The sequence below is a fragment of the Mobula hypostoma genome, chromosome 22, assembly GCF_963921235.1.
Source record: "Mobula hypostoma chromosome 22, sMobHyp1.1, whole genome shotgun sequence".
NCBI classification, from domain to species: Eukaryota; Metazoa; Chordata; class Chondrichthyes; order Myliobatiformes; family Myliobatidae; genus Mobula; species Mobula hypostoma.
This window is the reverse complement of record NC_086118.1, coordinates 7,341,393-7,359,157: the sequence shown is the minus strand read 5'-3', so window position 1 is coordinate 7,359,157 and position 17,765 is coordinate 7,341,393. Positions and strand designations below refer to the sequence as shown.

Genomic DNA, 17,765 nt, shown 5'->3' with positions numbered 1-17,765 from the left:
GAAACCTCTTAAAAAGTGAAACCAAGCAATGTAGATGACAACTAGGCTTCTCTCCGAGATGAGCTCAAAAGCTGCTATGCTCACTTTGAAATTTAAAGTATGGAGGCACCTTCACAGACTCCCACAGCGCCCAGCTAGCCTGTGATTTCAGTCTCTGAGGCTGACGTGAGAACATCCTTCAGGAGGGTGAACCCACGGAAAGCACCTGGCCAGGCGGGGTACCTGATGTGTTTCTTGGGTTTACTGTGTATACTTCCAAGAAAACGTCTCTCAGCTTGGACAGCATGTGGTGTCATAATATGTACCTTAATGATAAATATATTGATTTTGAATTTTGAGCGTTGAGAAGGACCTGTGGGGAAGTTGGGAAGGATCTGTGGGAATATTGGGGCGGAGCTTTGGGAGTATTTTATGGAGTTGGAGGGTATTGAGAAGGATTTGCAGGCTGTTGTGATGGAGCTCTGAACTGCTGACAGTGTATGTTAGGAGGTCCAGTGGGAAGAGCATTTCTGGAACAATGGGATGATAGGAGTGTTGTGGGATTGAGATGCAGAAGTGGGAAATTCATCCACATTTTGTAGATTATAAAGGTATTGCCTGGATAAACGGATCACAGTACAGAGGATGACAAGCACATCTCTCTAGCTGGAGAGGTCACTGCTGCCACAGATTGTCCAGAGTGCCAGATGTTTCACACTTCCATGTTGTTTCTCACCACCTCCGCTTCTCTTCCGACAGAGGCCTCGGGAGTTCTTCAGGTCCGAGCCCTGAAGGATTGTTGGAATGTTCACGACCTCACCTCGCTCAACATCAGGGCCGGGGACGTCATCACGGTGAGCAGCCCAGGGATTGGATGAACAGCAAAAAGACGGCTGTGCATGAACCTGCTTGTTAAGGGAAACGGACACGCCTACCATCAGTTGACTGGTGGGAAGAGCAGGGTGGCCCTGTGCAGTTTGATCCAAGCAAGGAGCAGAGGCCCTGCTGCACTTAACCCCTCATGTCATCTGCATGTCTTACACAGATAGCATGCCCGCTCTCTGCATTATAATTCAGCACAATCCCCTTGTGTATATTACAGAGAATAAAAGGATTCTCAGTATGGAGTACCAGGAATAGCATGCTCCCTGACTGTATTACAGGGAATTGCAGCTCCCTGTCTATATTACAGGGAATTTTGAACTACCTCTGTGTGTTAAAGTTAACAATAGCTCTTCTGTATAATTCAGTGAACCATAGTCCCTTTTCTCTACTACAAGCAGTAACAGGTTCCCTGTCTCAACTGCAAGCAATAGCAGGCTCGATGTCAGATAGTACAGGTAATAGCATGCTCCCTGTCTATACTACAGGCAATAACACACTCTGTCAAATACAGGCAATTACAGGTTCGCTGTGAGTACTGAAGGCAATAACAGACTCCTTGTCGCTACTACTAACTGTAAAAGGTCCCCTATCAAGACAGGCAATAGCAGACTCACTGTGTATACTCCAGTATTTAGCATCCTTTGGTTCACAATAGCTGATATGAAAGCCACATGTTAATTTGGAGCAAACCACTGTCTCTATTGAGGGATTAAGAGGCACTTCTCCTGTACCTTGAGGAGTGGCTGGCCTGGGTACAGGCAGTCCGTGATGAGACATTTCATGGCAGTCTCCTGTACCATGATCATTCGCTTACTCAATTCAGACTTTGTTGTACAGAAGATACAAACTGCTGCTTCCCGCCCTGATATGGTTGGCAGCCTGTGGTTGGTGACGTGGTCTGTTACCTTCTCTCCACGGTAGGTTCTGGAGCAGCATGCTGACGGGCGCTGGAAGGGCCACATACATGACAGCCAGAAGGGGACGGACCGTGTGGGCTACTTCCCCCCGTCCATTGTTGAGGTGATCAACAGGCGATCAGGTCAGTGCTTTTGGAAAGCTTCCTCTCACTTCCCCCATGTACCATGGATTTCAGGATTTAATCGATGCCCTGTTCAAGGCAAATAGACGTTAGTTGGGTTAGGACAGGGGTCCCCAACCTTTTTTGCTCTGCGGACCGGCCGACCGTGGGGGGGGGGGGGTCGGGTGGTGGTAGGGTTGCCAACGGACAAGAGTAGCAGTCAAATACGTTGTGTTTACCCCGAGTAAGACTACAATGACCATGAAGCCTTGCGCAGGCACCAGTGCACATGCGTAACTTGCGCATGCGTGTACGTGCCGATTTTTTTCTACAAATCATTTTTGGCGATTCTGTTCGGGGGGGGTGTTAATCGCGACCGGAATATAGGTGATAAGTGGCTAATACACTCAATTTCATTTCTAAAAGGGTTCATCTAACGAATTTAATATTAAACACACAGCGCATATTTTTCTCGCATGAATATAGTGATAAGTCAGTAATCGGGGAGGACAGGGGAGCTTGAAGTAAGTGTTGAATGAACTTCCAGTAGAAGTGGTAGAGGCAGGTTCGATATTATCATTTAAAGAAAAATTGGATAGGTATATGGACAGGAAAGGAATGGAGGGTTATGGGCTGAGTGCAAGTCAGTGGAACTAGGTGAGAGTAGCGTTTGGCACAGACTAGGAGGGCAGAGATGGCCTGCTTCCATGCTGTAATTGTTATATGGTTATATAAGTCACTTATAAGTCAATAGCATCATAACATTTTAAGTAACGTTTGGATATTAAACACACAGCACGTATTTTCCCCGTATGAACATATAAAATCATTGCAACACACCAATATTGCTGAATCAGTGGGAGCCCTGGGCTTGTTTCCCTGCAACAAGACAGTACCATCGAGGGGTGATGGGAGACAGCAATACTCAAAGGGGGTTCCTTATGTCCAGTCTATTCTGCAATTTAGTTTCCGTTGCATTCATTGCAGAGATGTTGGAAATGGAAGCAACGTTTTCAGTGCTTTCGTGGCGATCTCAGGATATTTAGCCTCGACTTCGATCCAGAATGCCAGCAGAGATGTTATGTCAAACATACTTTTCAGCCCACCATCATTTGCAAGCTCAAGGAGTTGATCTCCTTCCTGCGCTGACATGGATGACGCATGGGTAATGACCTTGCATGCGTAATGGCTCAACAGTGCGTGACAGGGAATGAGGAAAGGTGCAGCTAACTCATATCGCCAAATCATACCGTTTCCTCGGGGCCCGGTGGTTGGGGACCACTGGTGTAAAAGAGGAATAGCAAGACGGTGTTCCTGGACCATTTAGAAATCTGATTGTGGAGGGGAAGAAGCTGTAACTAAAACTACCACAACTCCCAAAGACCCTGTGATTTCAGCCTCTGAGGTCAACATGAGAGCATCCTTCAGGAGGATGAACCCACAGAAAGCATCCGGCCCAGTTTAGTACCTGGTTGAGTACTAAAGACCTGTGTTGATCAAGTGGCTGGAGTGTTCACCAGTATCTTTAACCTCTCGCTACAGCAGTCTGAAATATCCACCTGCTTCAAGCAGGCTTCAGTTATATCAATGTTTGAGAAAAACATGGTAAACTGCCTTAATGATTATTATCCAGTAGCACTTACATCCACTGTGATGAAGTGCTTTGAGAGGTTGGTGATGAAACATATCAACTCTTGCCTGAGAAGTGACTTAGATCCACTCCAGTTTGCCTACGGTCACAACAGGTCCACAGCAGATGCCATGTCATTGGCTCTTCACTCAACCCTGGAACATCTGGACATCAAAGATGCATACATCAGGATGCTCTTTACCGACTACAGCTCGGCATTCAATACCAACATCCTTTCAAAACTAATCAATAAATTTCAAGAACTTGGCCTCAATACCTCTTTGTGCAGGTTGATCCTCGATTTCCTCGCTTGCAGACCAGTCAGTTCGGATTGGCAAATGCATCTCCTCCACAATCTCCATCAGCACAGGTGTATCACAAGGCTTTGTGCTTACCCTCCTGCTCTACTTACTCTATACTTATGACTGTGCTACAAGGCTACCCAGGTACTCAGTGTTACCTGGTTGACATCATTATTACCGGTAAGGATGACAAGGAACATCTCCAAAATCTCAAGACAGTGTTAAAAAGATTAGAAGATTATGGGCTCAGAACATAATGCAACAAGTGTGAATTCTTCAAACCAAACGTCACTTACTGTGATCACACTATTAATGCACAAGTATTACACAAATGTGATGTGAAAATTCAAGGAATGGTGGAGCTCTGGGGCCAAAAGCCATGTCACAGTTGCAGTCTTTTTTAGGATTTGTCAATTACTGTAACAGTTTCCTGCCAAACCTAGCGACTGTGCTCCACCTCTTGAACTCATTACTACGGACTGGGAAGAAATGACAATGGACAAAGCACTGTGAGGTGGCTTTCCCAAAGGTAAAGCAAATGGTGACATCAGACACTGTACTCACACATTATGATCCACATCATCCAGTAAACCTTGCCTGTGATGCGTCACCTTATGGTAGAGGTGCAGTCATGTCGCATGTTATGAGTGATGGAAGTGAACATCCCATAGCCTTTGCTCCCTTACCACTGCAGAGACAAGTTATGCACAGAATGACAGAGAGGCCTCAAGTTTGGTTTGGGGTATAAGATGAATTTACCCCCATTACTGACCTTCAATCCACAGAAGGGTGCTCCACCAACAGCAGCAGCACAATGCAGAGGTGGGCTCTGTTTCTTGGAGGATGCACGTACAGGATCAAATTCAAGAGGATGACTAATCATGAAAATACTGAGGGATTGTCCCATTTACCCTTGGAAAACTTCAAAGGAGGGTACTCCTCTTGACGTTTCCTCCTTAAAGTAAATCAAAAGTCTCCCTGTTATACTGGAGATGGTCCAAAGGGAAACCAGAAAAGACCCCACACTGTCTCAGGTCTACATGGCAACCCGAAATGGCTGGAATGTGCAGCAGTTTGTGAGATTCATCTGTAAAGTGTGTGATTCATCTGTAGATTTTATTCATACCTCTGTAAGTTATCATGTGTTACGTGTACTCTTGTACGCAGGTTTAGAGAAACATTGTCTCATTTCTATATACATTATATGGTTATATACGTTATATACGTGTATGTAGTTAAATGACAACCAACTTGCCCTTGATTGATGTTGTCTTACGTGGGGATTGAGAGTTGTTGTTCCATCCAAGCTGAGAGCTAATATTGGAGGAGCTTTATGCCGGTCATCTAGGCATGGTCAAAATGAAAGTGTTGGCTCGAAGCTTTGTCTGGTGGTCTGGGCTAGATCAGCAGATCGAGCAGCTGGCCGTGCACTGTTCGGGATGCCAACATGTCCAGAAGAAAGGTGTCCAGAACTACTTCCTACAGTCTCAGTCTATCTCTACGAGCACCACGGAGGAGGTCCCAGAACCTGAGATTGTTTCATAGCTGCCAAGCAGAATGACCCTCCGGTCAGGAACAAGAGTAAGAAATCTTCCATGGTAATTAAATCTTTAGGCCTGAACGGGATAACTTAAAATTTACTATGTAGTGGATATCTAGATATTAGTTGTATCAGTCTACTGTACCTACAAGTTGGGATGCTTTCTATATTGAGTCGGAGTTTATTGCTAGGCAGAGAGGAGTGCTGTGTATTTAATATTTCAGTAATATTTGAGTAACATTGTAAATATATTGTTTGATAAAGCATTCTTTGTTATTTACATAATTCATTATGGGTTACATGTAAAAGTGCATGAATGATATACGTCATCACACTACCACATCATAAGTGCATAAAAACCAAACTAAGGCACACATTCCCAATTGCTTGTTTTTGCTTTCAATTAGCTTTTTATGTTTTGGAGTTACATAACAGATACAACCCAGTCTATTACGTGTAAAGCCCTCCCCACCATTGAGCACATCTATACAGAGTCTGTTGCTAGAAAGCAGTGCCCATCATCCGGCCATGCTCTGTTGTCACTGCTGCCATCAGGAAGAAAGCACAAGAGCCTCAGGACCCACACTACCAGGTTCAGGAACAGTTACTACCCCTCAACCATCAGGCTCTTGAACTGGGGTGGATGTCTTCACTTGCCCCGTCATTGAACTGTTCCCACAACCTATGGACTCACTTTCAAGGAATTTTCATTTCACGTTCTTGATATTTATTGTCTATGTATTTATTCTTATTATGCACCCTCATGTTCTGAAGGAAGTAGCTGTGGAGATTGTGGAGGCATTAGCGATGATCTTTCAAAAGTCGATAGATTCTGGCATAGTTCTGGAAGACTGGAAGATTGCAAATGTCACTCCGCTATTTAAGAAGGGGGCAAGGAAGCAAAAAGGAAATTATAGACCTGTTAGCTTGACATCGGTGGTTGGGAAGTTGTTGGGAGTCGATTGTCAAGGATGAGGTTACAGAGTACCTGGAGGCATATGACAAGATAGGCAGAACTCAGCATGAATTCCTTAAAGGAAAATCCTGCCTGACAAACCTATTACAATTTTTTGAGGAAATTACCAGTGGGCTAGACAAGGGAGATGCAGTGGATGTTGTATATTTGGATTTTCAGAAGGTCTTTGACAAAGTGCCACACATGAGGCTACGTAACAAGATAAGAGCCCATGGAATTACGGGAAAGTTACATATGTGGATAGAGTGTTGGCAGATTGGCAGGAAACAGAGAGTGGGAATAAAGGGATCCTATTCTGGTTGGCTGCCGGTTACCAGTGGTGTTCCACAGGGATCAGTGTTGGGGCCGCTTCTTTTTACATTGTACATCAACGATTTGGATTATGGAATAGATGGCTTTGTGGCTAAGTTTGCTGATGATACGAAGATAGGTGGAGGGACCGGTAGATCTGAGGAAACGGAGAGTTTGCAGAGAGACTTGGATAGATTGGAAGAATGGGCAGAGAAGTGGCAAATGAAGTACAATGTTGGAAAGTGTATGGTTATGCACTTTGGCAGAAAAAATAAACGGGCAGACTATTATTTAAATGGGGAAAGAATTCAAAGTTCTGAGATGCAACGGGACTTAGGAGTCCTCGTACAGGATACCCTTAAAGTTAACCTCCAGGTTGAGTCAGTAGTGAAGAAGGCGAATGCGATGTTGGCATTCATTTCTAGAGGAATAGAGTATAGGAGCAGGCATGTGATGTTGAGGCTCTATAAGGCGCTGGTGAGACCTCACTTGGAGTACTGTGGGCAGTTTTGGTCTCCTTATTTAAGAAAGGATGTGCTGACGTTGGAGAAGGTACAGAGATGATTCACTAGAATGATTCCAGGAATGAGAGGGTTAACATATGAGGAACGTTTGACCGCTCTTGGACTGTACTCCTTGGAGTTTAGAAGAATGAGGGGAGACCTCATAGAAACATTTCGAATGTTGAAAGGCATGGACAGAGTGGATGTGGCAAAGTTGTTTCCCATGATGGGGGAGTCTAGTACGAGAGGGCATGACTTAAGGATTGAAGGGTGCCCATTCAGAACAGAAATGCAAAGAATCTTTTTTAGTCAGAGGGTGGTGAATCTATGGAATTTGTTGCCATGGGCAGCAGTGGAGGCCAAGTCATTGGGTGTATTTAAGGCAGAGATTGATAGGTATCTGAGTAGCCAGGGCATCAAAGGTTATGGTGAGAAGGCGGGGCAGTGGGACTAAATAGGAGAATGGATCAGCTCATGATAAAATGGCAGAGCAGACTCGATGGGCCAAATGGCCTACTTCTGCTCTTTTGTCTTATGGTCTATTTCTTTTTCTTTTGTATTAGCACAGTTTGTTGTCTTTTGCAAATTAGTTGCTTGACCGCTCTTTCATCGATTCTATTGTTTTTCTGGTATTTACTGTGAATGCCCACAAGAAAATGAATCTCAGGATAGTATATGGTGTCATATACTATATGTACTTTGATAATAAATTACTTATTTTGAACTTTGAATGTTCATCTAGAGGATTCTCGCTGGAACGTAGGAGGTTGAGGGTTGATCTTATAGAGGTTTATAAAATTAAAGGAGACGTAGATAGTGTACAAAGTCAGAGTCCCTTTCCCAAGCCATGGGAGTCGAATTAGAGAAGGCAGGCTTTAGGTGGGGGGGGGGGATCTTAAGGGAGATCTAAGGAGAAAGTTTTTCAGATCATAGATGGGAGCATTTTCCTGGAATGAACTGCCAGAGGAAGTGGTAGAGGCAGATAGAGTTACAACAATTAAATGGGGTTTGGACAGGAAAGAGTAGAGGGATAGAGGCTGAATGTGGACACCTGAGGTTAGCATTAGTTAGGCATTGCGGTCGTCATGGACTGTAAGAGTCTGTCGCTATGTTGTGCCATTCTGTGCTCTTCCCTTCAATATGTGGCAATATCACTTTTGATTTGACGCTGACTGTCTTCAACTAGTCTGAGGCTAAAGGATCACTGACAGATGAACAGCTCACTCCCTAACAGGGAGCACGAATTGACTCAGTTCATTATTGAGGATGATGTGGGTGAGTTACAGGGCTTGAGGTAGGGAGGGAGGCAAGAGGAACGTAGAGAGAATAAAATGGGTTGGGGTAGGCTCAGTGTGAATAGTTTGGTATAGACGCATGGGTCAAAATGCCCATTTCTTGCTAGCTCTCACACGACTCGAATGCTCCATTGAGGGACGCCCAGTCCCTGATGGGATCATCTGCTACAAGTAGAGGGTTGTCCTATTGGAACTGTGGAGCTTGGCTGGTCTGTCTGAACCCCATTGTGTCTTCCTTGTCTGTAGGCACATTGACTCGCCACGCCTCAGTACCGCCTCATCTACGCCAGGCGTTCCCAAAGGCACAGCAGAACAGCTCGGTCAACTTACCGACAGATGAGAAACAGCCATTCTATCAGCAGATGTACTCGCAGACCCTGCCTGCCCACCGCACCTTCAACTACCTGGGCTTCAGCCGAACCAACCATAACAAAGAGAGCACGAAGGCAACTGAAGGTAATGTTGTCCACTGGGATGGTGGGGGGCTTCATGTTCCCAAATAGCTCTCCAAAAGATGTGGGAATGGGAACAGCCCACCAAACCTGTTCAGCTGTTCGGTGGGTGACTGCTGAACTGAATTCTATTCATCTGGATTAATGCTGTCGCCTAACTGTTGATAATTATCAGTTACCAATTGGCTCCAACACCCTCTTACAGACAAAGTTTTGGATTTTTAACCTTTCCCACTTTGTGTGAGGAAGTGCTTCCTGCTAGTACTGTTCTATGGCCTGGATCTATTTTAAAGTAATCTCTTTCTATCCTGTAATTCTGCTCCAGAATGCATAATGTATCTCTCTACCGCTTCACTACCTGTTCTGGCTGCAAGTTCTGACCATAAAACATCGAACAGTACAGTACAGGCCCTTCACCCCTCAATGTTGTGCTGACCTCTTAACCTACTCCAAGATTTAGCTAATGCCTCCCTCCATTTGCTTTCATCCACATGCCCATATAGGACTCTTTTAAAGATCCCTAATGTATCAGCCTCTACCACCACCCCGGCAGCATGTTCCTCACATCCACCACTTTCTGTGTTAAAAAATCTACCTATACTTTCTTCCAATCACCTTAAAACTATGCCCCCTTGTATCAGGCATTTCTGCCCTGGAAGAAAAAGTGCTGGCTGTCCACTCTATCAGTGGAAGTACTCTTATGTACTTCAGTCCAGCTACCTCTCTTCTTCCTTTGCTCCAAAGAGAAAAGGCCTAACTTGCTCAACCTTTCCTCAAGAGACATCAGGTTAGCATTTGGTTAAATCTCCTTTGTGTCTTTAAAACTTCCATGTTCTTCCTATAATGTGGCAACGAGAACTGAACAAAGTACTCCAGTTGTGGTTTAGCCAGAGTTTTATAGAGCTTTGTCATTACCTCACGGTTCCTGAACCCAGTCCATAAGACCATAAGCTATAAGAGCAGAAGTAAGCCATTTGGCCCATCAACTCTGCTCCACCATTCAATCATGGGCTGATCCAATTCTTCCAGTCATCCCCACTCCCCTGCCTTCTTCCCCTACCCTTTGATGCCCTGGCTAATCAAAAACCTATCTATCTCTGCCTTAAATGCACCCAAAGACTTGGCCTCCACAGCTGCTCGTGGGAACAAATTCCACTAATTTACCACCCTCTGACTAAAGTAATTTCTCTGCATCTCTGTTCTGAATGGATGTCCTTCAATCCTGAAGTTGTGCCCTCTTGCACTAAACTCCCCTACCATGGCTGACCTCCAACTATTGAAGGCTAATACTTTCTTGACCACCCTGTCAACTTGTGCTGCAACTTTGAGGGATCTATGAATGTGGCCACCAAGATCCCTCTGTTTTTCCACACTGTTAGAGTAGCAGGTCACCTACTCAGGTCACCTACTCACCTGCTTCCCAGGTCACCTACTCCCCCTCTTGCCCTTCACCATCTCATTAATTAGAACAGTTCACTCATCAGAGAAAAACAGCAGCAACTCTTGGGAAATCCTTCCGTACAGAGATGTTTTTTCTAGTTGGTGTGGTGTTAGTCGACAGGGTGGTTGATCTAGGGACAAGTCAATGGGCTTGAGAAGGGGAACGTTGTATTTGCTTGGTGTCCACTGCTGCCTGAGGGTGAGGGTTTGGGATTGGGTCAGAGGCAGGGCACAGAGAGGTCATTGAGAGGACAGGAGCAACTGGTAGCCCGAACAGTTTCCAAGAGAGAAGAGACGATGAGAAAATTGATTTGAAGTGCAGGACATTTTCTCTTTGTGATCCTCGCGTTCTGTTGGTTGTTCCCATTACTGCAGAGTGTTCTATTTTTGTGTCAGAGAACTGAAAAGGAACCAAACTTAGCCCTGGTTGCCTCTTCCACGGGGCTCACCCTAAGTTTCCACAGGGAACAGCAGCAGGATCTGATTGGGCAGTGTCAGGTCTGCATCACGTGACTAATCAGGTTCTGATTGGGCAGTGTCAGGTCTGCTTCACGTGACTGATCAAGTTCTGATTGGGCAGTGTCAGGTCTGCTTCACGTGGCTGATCAGGTTCTGATTGGGCAGTGTCAGGTCTTCATCACGTGACTGATCAGGTTCTGATTGGGCAGCGTCAGGGCAGCGTGACTGATCTTTATTTCACTTGTTCATCTTTTGAGATCCGGGCATCACTGGCCAGATGCAAGGTCTTACCCCAAAAGGCTGACAATTCCTTTCCCTTCACAAATGCTGCTCGACCTGCTAAGTTCCTCTTGCAGAATTTTTTTTGCTCAGGGTTTGTTGCCCATTCCTTAAGAAGATGGCAGAGAGCCGGCTTGAGCCACTTCACGCCGCCTGCTTCTGGTGAAGCTGTTCCCACACTGCCATTGGGCAGGGGGTTCCTTGATTCGAGCCAGCAATGTTGAAGGTCTGGAGATGTATTTCTAAGTCGTTTGGTGGAGGTCACAGGTTTGGGATGTACTGTCACAGCATCCTGAGGTGATGGTGGAGAAATTGAATGGTGTGGAGGATGGGCAGTGGGCTGCTTTGTCATAGGTGGTATCGAGATACTAAAAGCAGAAAGAGCCTCTTGCTGGATATGGAGCAGGTGAGGGGAATTGAGCTGGAAGTCAGGAGCAGATGGGCAGTGACTTGGCCACCGCTGTTGACCCACCAACTGGAGAGTGTAGTGGTTAAGAGTTGAAACACTCCACCTGACGACATCTCCTGGCCAAAGGCTACGTTTACCTATTCAGGTGACTGAAGGGAGCGCCCACTGTATGAAGCAAACAATCATTTGTGCAGCTGACACGCAAACTAATCTTTGCACTGTATCTTGGTAAATGTGACAATAATAGCAAGCCAATCCAACAAAGGTATTGAGGTGTCAGGGACTGTAGTGACCAGCTTCTGACCTCCTTCTGTCATTGTGCTTCTGTAGCTCAGTTTCTGCTCACCCACAGGAGGTGAGTGTGGAGGTATATACTGTGGGACAGGGCCTCCTGAGTGGTTGTTCTAATTTGGAGAGAGAGTCTCATTTCTCAATGATGCACATACATCTCCTGGATGGTATTGTGATACGTTATTAGAATTGAAAGTGGTTTATTATCGTCACATCTACCGAGATATAGTAAAAAGTGTAGCTTACATACAGATCAAATCATGGCTCAGAGGTAAAACAATAACAGAATGCAGAATAAAGTGTAACAGCTAATGAGAAAATGTAGTGCAGGTAGACAATAAAGTATACACTTAATTAGATACACCTGTACACTTGCTCACTAATGCAAATATAATTAGCCAAACATGTGGCAGCCAGTTCATGCATAAAGGAATGCTGTCATGGTCAAGTTGTTGTTCAAACCAAGAATCAGAATGAGGAAGGAATGCGATCTAAATGACTTTGACTGTAGAATGCTTGTTGGTGCCAGACAGGGTGGCTTGACTATCTCAGGCTGCTGATCTCCTGGGATTTTCACGCACAACAGAGTTCACAGAGAATGTAGAGTGAAAAACAAAAAGCATCCAGTGAGCGGCAGTTCCGTGGCCAAAACAGCCTTGTTAAGGAAAGGTGAGAGGAGTAAGGCCAGACTGGTTTAAGCTGACAGGAAGGTGACAGTAACTCAAATAACCACATCTTACAACAGTGGTGTGCAGAAGAGCTACCAAACCTTGAAGTGAATGGCTACAACAGCAGAAAACCACGGGCATTCACGCAGTGGGAACAGATTGGGGAGCATGCCTTATGAGAATAGGCTGACTGAACTCGGCCTTTTCTCCATGGAGTGTTGGAGGATGAGAGTTGACCTGACAGAGGTGTTCAAGATAATGAGAGGCATTGATCGTGTGGATAGTCAGAGGCTGTTCCCCAGGGCTGAAATGGCTAGCACAAGAGGGCATAGTTTTAAGGTGCTTGTGAGTGGGTACAGAGGAGATGTCAGGGGTAAATTTTTTACGCAGAGAGTGGTGAGTGCGTGGAATGGGCTGCCGGCAGTGGTGGAGGTGGAAATGATGGGGTTTTTTAAGAGACTCCTGGATGGCTACATGGAGCATAGAAAAATAGTGGGCTTTGGGTAAAGCCTAGGTAGTTCTAAGGTAGGGACATGTTTGGCACAGCTTTGTGGGCCCAAGGGCCTGTATTGTGCTGTAGGGAGGTACCAATAAAGTGGCCACTGAGTGTAAGATCATAACGAGGTAGTTAGTGAAGTCAAGAGTCCATCTTTTCATACCAGGGAGCCAGTCTGACCGCAGAGTAGAAGCTGTTCTTGAGCCTGTTGGTTGTGCTTTCAGGCTTTTGCTTCCTTTGCTCAGTGGAAGAGGGGAGAAGAGAGAATGTCTCGGGTGATTGAGGTCTTTGATTATGTTGGCTGATTTACTGAGGCAGTGAGGAGTGTCCATGGAGACAGTCCATGGAGGGGAAGCGGGTACCTGTGATGTGCTGAGCCATATTCACAACTCTATAGTTTCTTGTGGTCGTGTGCAGAGCAGTTGCCATCATACATCCAGATGAGATGCTTTCTATTATGATCAATAAAAACAGGCATGTGTTGCAGGGATGTGCCAAATTTCTTTAGCCTTCTGAGGAAGAAATGAACGTGTAGACCCATTGGAAGGGAAAGGCAAATCCCGGAGCTTGAAGACATTGAATCATTGATGTATTTGGGAGTCTTCACTTCAGAGGACTTCCAGTGGTGTTTTTTCAGAACTTGTGAAGACCCTTTGGGAAAGGGATAGTTTAGGCAGTGATGTACATGGTGAAAATACTTAAATGCCAGGTATAGTCAATGGACAAGGAAGTGCCAACATGGGAAATGTCCTGGGGGCAACACAGCTTGTTGGTAAGATGTGGATGGTAGGTCAGGATTGAGAAGAAACAGTAAATGTGGTCAACAAAGAATCTGCTGATGTTTCTTAGCAAGTCCAGCCGTATTGATTCCTTTAGCTGACTGTTGCTCCAGATTCCATCATCTGTAATCCCTTGTGTCGCTGTGAAGCTGGACATCCTGAGTGAAGGGGAGCGTATAGAGTGTTCCCCTGCTCGGGGTTGTCGTTCTTTGTATTATTTAGTGGAGGAGTGTTTGTCAGCCCACTGGGCCCTGATCTCCAGCCTGCGTTGTGAGATCCCTTGAATCCCGCTAAGAATGGCAACAGCCTCAGCTCTGACCTCTGGTGTAATCCCAGGGGACGGGTTTTGTGCTCACTTCTGTAGACTGGAGATCGTGTGAGACAACTGGTAAGTGATGATGAACTTCACCTCCTGTACCAGGCTGGTGCTGATAGTTGCTGGAAGTGAGAAGCCCTCATCAGGTGGTGCCCGTCTGTTTGCAGGTGACCGGAGCAGCGTGGGCAGTGCAGGGAGTGTAGGCAGCATTCGCAGTGCTGGCAGCGGGCAGAGCACCGAGAGTGGCAATGGGCAGACTGCCAGCAATGGCCTGGACAACGGCAAGGTATGTGGGCATGATGCCCGTCACTAGTAGGAAATAGACAGCTAGCCATAGGGCACTGCAAGCCCATAGTCCACGTCCTTGATACTGGTGTGGGAAGCAGTGGAGGAGAAGGGGATGGAAGTGGGGACAGGTGCTGGCTGAGTGGGGGGGGGGGTGATCTGGCATTTGCCTTGCCATGGGTGATGGGGTTAGTTTACTAGGCGATGGGATAAGTGAGGTGGGCTTGGGGGTTGGTAGGGAGGGGGATGGAAGTGATGGGGGGGAGCGATAGAGTTAGTGGAGATGGGTTTGGTAGGGCTGGGGATAGTGGAATGGGGTTTGGTGGAGGGTGGGGATAATGGAGTGGGGTTTGGTGGGGGTGGAGAAAGTGGTGTAGGGTTTGGTGGGGGTGGGGATAATGGAGTGGGGTTTGGTGGGGAGTGGGGATAATGGAGTGGGGGTTGGTGAGGGTGGGGTAAGTGGAGTGGGGTTTTGTGGGGGGTGGGGATAGTGGAGTGGGATTTTGTGGGGGTTGGAATAGTAGAATGGGGTTTGGGAAGTGGGGGAAGTGGAGTGGGGTTTGGTGGGGGTGGGTATAATAGAGTGGGGGTTTGGTGGGGATGGGGAAAGTGGAGTGGGGTTTGGTGGGGGTGAAGATAAGTGGGATGGACGGTGGGCAGGCAGATGGGATGGGCAAGGGGTCTGAAGGGATGGGTAGAAGGGTTAGTTTGATGGGTGATGGGATCTGTGGGGTTGGTGGGGTGGGGCTGAGATACAGTTGCAAGAAAAAGTTTGTGAACCCTTTGCAATTACCTGATTTTCTGCATTAATTACTCATAAAATGTGTTTTGATCTTCATCTGTCACAATAATAGATAAACACAATCTGCCTAAACTAATAACACAATTGTACTTCTTCTCATCATTATTGAGTACACAATTTAAACGATCACAGTCTAGGTTGAAAAAAGTAAGTGAACCTCTGGTATATACCTTCCACAAAAGCCATTTGGAGTCAGATGTTCCAATCAATGAGATGAAATTGGCAGGTGCCCTGCCCCTTAAAAAAAATACGCAAAGTCGGGTTACTGACCAAGTTTGCTCTTCTCAAGAAAGATCTGTTTATGTGTACCATGCCTTGATCAAAACAGCTTTCAGAGGACCTTAGAAGCAGAATTGTTGAGATGCATGAAGCTGGAAAAACTGCAAAAGCATTTCTTAAGACCTGAGTGTTCATCAGTCCACAGTCAGAGAAATTGTCTACAAATGGAGGAAACTGAGTACTGTTGCTACTCTCCCTAGGAGTGGGAATCCTGCAAAGATCACACCAAGAAGACAACTTGCAATGCTGTAGGAGGTGAAAAAGGACCCAAGGGTAACAGCAAAAGACCTGAAGAAATCTCTAGAACTTGCTAAAGTTGCTGTTCATGTGTCCACTATAAGAAAAACACTGAACAACAATGGTGTTCATGAAAGGACACCACAAGGGAGACCACTGCACGTCTCAAGTTTGCAGAAAACCACCTGGATGTTCCACGACACTTCTGGGACAATGTTCTGTGGACAGGTGAGACAAAAGTTGAACTTTTTGGCAGAAATACACGGTGCCATGGAAGGAAAAGGGCACTGCACACCAACAGCAAAACCTCATTCCAACTCTGAAGCATAGGGGAGGGAGTATCGTGGTTTGGAGCTGCTTTGCTGCCTCAGGGCCTGGGCAGCTTGCAATCGTTGAGGGAACAATGATTCAAAATTGTGTCAAGACATTTTACAGGAGAATGTCAGGGTAGCAGTTCGTCACCAGAAGCTTCATAGAAGCTTGATGATGCAAAAAGGCAATGATTTGAAGCACGGGAGTAAATCAACAACAGAATGGTTTAAAAAGAAGAAAATTCATGTTTGGAATGGCCAAGTCAGAGTCCAGACCTTAACCCAACTGAAATGCTGTAGAGTGTTCTGAAGAAATATCCCAGAAATATTGATGAACCTGTGAGTCGACTGGGGTGATATACTGCGTCCGGTGCTCCCGATGTGGCCTTTTATATATTGGTGAGACCCGACGCAGACTGGGAGACCGCTTTGCTGAACATCTATGCTCTGTCCGCCAGAGAAAGCAGGATCTCCCAGTGGCCACACATTTTAATTCCACATCCCATTCCCATTCTGACATGTCTATCCACGGCCTCCTCTACTGTAAAGATGAAGCCACACTCAGGTTGGAGGAACAACACTTTATATTCTGTCTGGGTAGCCTCCAACCTGATGGCATGAACATCGACTTCTCTAACTTCCGCTAAGGCCCCACCTCCCCCTCGTACACCATCTGTTACTCATTTTTATGCACACATTCTTTCTCTCACTCTCCTTTTTCTCCCTCTGTCCCTCTGAATATACCTCTTGCCCATCCTCTGGGTCACCCCCCCCCTTGTCTTTCTTCCTGGACCTCCTGTCCCATGATCCTCTCGTATCCCCTTTTGCCTATCACCTGTCCAGCTCTCGGCTCTATCCCTCCCCCTCCTGTCTTCTCCTATCATTTTGCATCTCCCCCTCCCCCTCCAGCTTTCAAATCCTTTACTCACTCTTCCTTCACTTAGTCCTGACGAAGGGTCTCGGCCTGAAACGTCGACTGCACCTCTTCCTATAGATGCTGCTTGGCCTGCTGCGTTCACCAGCAACTTTGATGTATGTTGATGAACTGAAACAGTTTTGAATGGAGAAATGGTCTAAAATTCCTCTTTGCCGTTGTGCAAGTCTGATCAGCAGCTACAGGAAACATTTAATGAAGGTTATTGCTGCTAAAGGAGGCCTACCAGTTATTAACAAAGGTTCACATACTTTTTTCCAGCCTGGGTTCTGAATGATTAAACAATGTGTTCAATAAAAATGAAAAGTACAACTGTTTGTGTGTTAGGCAGATTGTATTTGTCTATTGTGACTTAGATGAAGATCAGAACATATTTTATGAGTAATTAATGCAGCAAAGGGTTCACAAATTTTTTCTTGCAACTGTATTTCAGATGGTGGTGGGCTGGGGAATGTGGTTTTTAGGGATGAGATACATGGGATGTGCTTCAGTGATCGTGCAGAATAGGGCATGTGGGTTTGCTCAGGTGGAATCTCCAGACATTTTGAAGCTCCTAGAAAGGATTTGAAGACCCTTCATCTTGTATTTAACCCTAACTATTACCAGTCAAAGTCCAGTATCTCCACCATTCCCAGCATAACTTCCAGCCTCAGTATCTCCACAGTCCACGGTCCAACCCTAGAGTGTGTTCCCCCACCCACCCATGGTCATTGTGTACAGCCAGTGTTTACTTCTATCTGCCTGCAGGCAAGATAAAAGCTTCTGCAACAATTTCCTCAAAGTTATCATTAACAAAGGTGACTCGTTTAAGGAGCTATTTGCTTGAAAATAGACTAAATATATGGGTGGATGACCAAACGCAATGAAACATGCCCCTCGCATTCCAGTGGCAGCCTACCCGAGAATAGG

The 17,765-nt window shown here is 45.9% G+C and overlaps 1 protein-coding gene across 4 annotated transcripts in view; it reads left to right on the top strand.

Moving 5' to 3' along the window:
- LOC134336613 (caskin-2-like) overlaps window positions 1-17,765 on the top strand; it is a 300,486-nt gene that overhangs the window by 258,414 nt on the left and 24,307 nt on the right. For all 4 annotated transcript variants that reach the window (XM_063030953.1, XM_063030951.1, XM_063030952.1 and 1 more), the window contains 4 exons: window positions 739-833; window positions 1,786-1,903; window positions 8,666-8,875; window positions 14,176-14,294. In XM_063030953.1, the coding sequence (XP_062887023.1) occupies window positions 739-833; window positions 1,786-1,903; window positions 8,666-8,875; window positions 14,176-14,294 (542 nt within the window). The remainder of the gene's footprint in view (window positions 1-738; window positions 834-1,785; window positions 1,904-8,665; window positions 8,876-14,175; window positions 14,295-17,765) is intronic.